Source organism: Xiphias gladius, chromosome 17 (genome assembly GCF_016859285.1).
Source record: "Xiphias gladius isolate SHS-SW01 ecotype Sanya breed wild chromosome 17, ASM1685928v1, whole genome shotgun sequence".
Classification (NCBI taxonomy): domain Eukaryota; kingdom Metazoa; phylum Chordata; class Actinopteri; order Istiophoriformes; family Xiphiidae; genus Xiphias; species Xiphias gladius.
In genome coordinates, this window is record NC_053416.1 from 28,107,295 (window position 1) to 28,108,076 (window position 782).

The window sequence follows — 782 nt, forward strand, 5'->3', positions numbered from 1 at the left end:
TCCTCGGGTGGAAGCGGGCTGGGATACCGACGTACGTCTGCGTGGCATCCAGCCGGCTGTGCTGTGGCTGGTGCTGAGGCCGAGCTGGAGCAGACACTGAAGCTGAAACTGAAGCGGCTGCTGTTCAGTCTAGCGAGACCGTTGCGGATCAGGACCGAGTAGCACTTATGAAAGCGCACCCACATGTAGACGTAGCACAACGTTATTAACATCTTAACCAGCATACGGGAAAGGGGCCATCGTGGCTGTTGTTCTTACCGTATAATTTAAAGTTATTCGCAGCTGACACGGTGGTCGGACTCAGCCGTCAAGCTAACAGCAACACCCCCCCCCCTTGCTCTCCTTCTTCTTTCGGTTTTTGGCAGGTGCCAACAATTGCGTATAAGCTCCATACCGCCATCTGCTGTAACGGAGTATGTAGTATGGGATATTATCCCTGGACGAGTTTACGTCATTATGTAAATAAATATCTAAATATCTCCTTCAAATATTCCACAACGGCTCTCTGTGTCCTGTACCCCACATCCTGTTGTTCCCAGAATACCTTCAGTATACAGTGCATCAGTATACAGAATGTTCCGCATTCTCTCTCATTTTACTTTCTGAGCATTCAACCAATGAATTTGATTTGTCAATTTTCCAGGTTTACCTTGGCCTACTGACTAATATCACCTGCAGAAAGGGAGAGGAATGGACAGTTATGATACTTAATTCTACTACATTCACACACACTACACACTACACTAAAGTGTCACACACTCTGAAGTGTCACCTGTCTGAAA

At 47.1% G+C, this 782-nt stretch overlaps 1 protein-coding gene across 2 annotated transcripts in view; it reads right to left on the minus strand.

Moving 5' to 3' along the window:
- The window catches only part of hlcs (holocarboxylase synthetase (biotin-(proprionyl-CoA-carboxylase (ATP-hydrolysing)) ligase)), a 62,690-nt gene extending 62,347 nt beyond the window's left edge, over positions 1-343 (minus strand). For both annotated transcript variants that reach the window (XM_040150153.1, XM_040150154.1), the window contains exon 1: positions 1-343. This exon is cut by the window's left edge and continues 52 nt beyond it. In XM_040150153.1, coding sequence (XP_040006087.1) covers positions 1-224 — 224 coding nt within the window. In that variant the 5' untranslated portion in view covers positions 225-343.
- Positions 344-782: the final 439 nt, after the last annotated feature.